The sequence below is a fragment of the Capsicum annuum genome, chromosome 9 (assembly GCF_002878395.1).
Source record: "Capsicum annuum cultivar UCD-10X-F1 chromosome 9, UCD10Xv1.1, whole genome shotgun sequence".
NCBI lineage: Eukaryota > Viridiplantae > Streptophyta > Magnoliopsida > Solanales > Solanaceae > Capsicum > Capsicum annuum.
In genome coordinates, this window is record NC_061119.1 from 210,183,603 (window position 1) to 210,184,276 (window position 674).

The following is a 674-nucleotide window of genomic DNA, read 5'->3' on the forward strand; positions in this document are numbered from 1 at the left end:
GATATAGAATCCTACGAGTTGTCTACCCACAACCTAAGATTTGCCTATCAATCCTCTACCTAAACATGATACTATCGAGGTTAACAAAATCGATGTCGATTCCAAATTAAACAATCAACAATGAACCAAAACAATCAATATTCACCTTCTATTGATTTTCAATTTCCACCCCAAAATTTCATTTTTCACTCCCAATTGATTAATTGTTCAATAAGCGAGCCTTCACTAATCATGAATAACAAACATTCACCAATCCAATACTCAAACGTCAACAATAATTCACATCAGCAAATAAAATAGTGATATCGAATCACGTTCACAATCACATAAGAATTAAAGGGAAAAAAGAAAGAATTGGACCTCAATGTCGCTTTCAATCAAGTATTATTTGATTAAACGAGATGAAGTCCGTGCCAGAATCTCGAATCAAACTTCAACAACAATCCACCAACTCGAATCAAATCCCTAAAAATGAGAAACGCCGAAATGGTCTTCTCAAATCACAACCCAAAACCAAATCGAATCTGACCAAACAAATAGCAAACTTATGATTTTTGACTCCTAGTATTCATGGCTTTATGGCTGGACTGTTATGGTCTCACCGCAGCTCCGATAATCCCTAGCAATCAGCGAAACAATGTTTACCAGTGAGATTTCTTTGGAAAACCAGAAAC

The 674-nt window shown here is 35.6% G+C and overlaps 1 protein-coding gene across 1 annotated transcript in view; it reads right to left on the reverse strand.

Moving 5' to 3' along the window:
* Nucleotides 1-295: 295 nt before the first annotated feature.
* LOC107846950 overlaps nt 296-674 on the reverse strand; it is an 8,806-nt gene continuing 8,427 nt past the window's right edge. Inside the window, exon 3 of the mRNA XM_047396505.1 lies at nt 296-619. Within this exon, the coding sequence (XP_047252461.1) occupies nt 591-619 (29 nt within the window). The 3' untranslated portion in view covers nt 296-590. The remainder of the gene's footprint in view (nt 620-674) is intronic.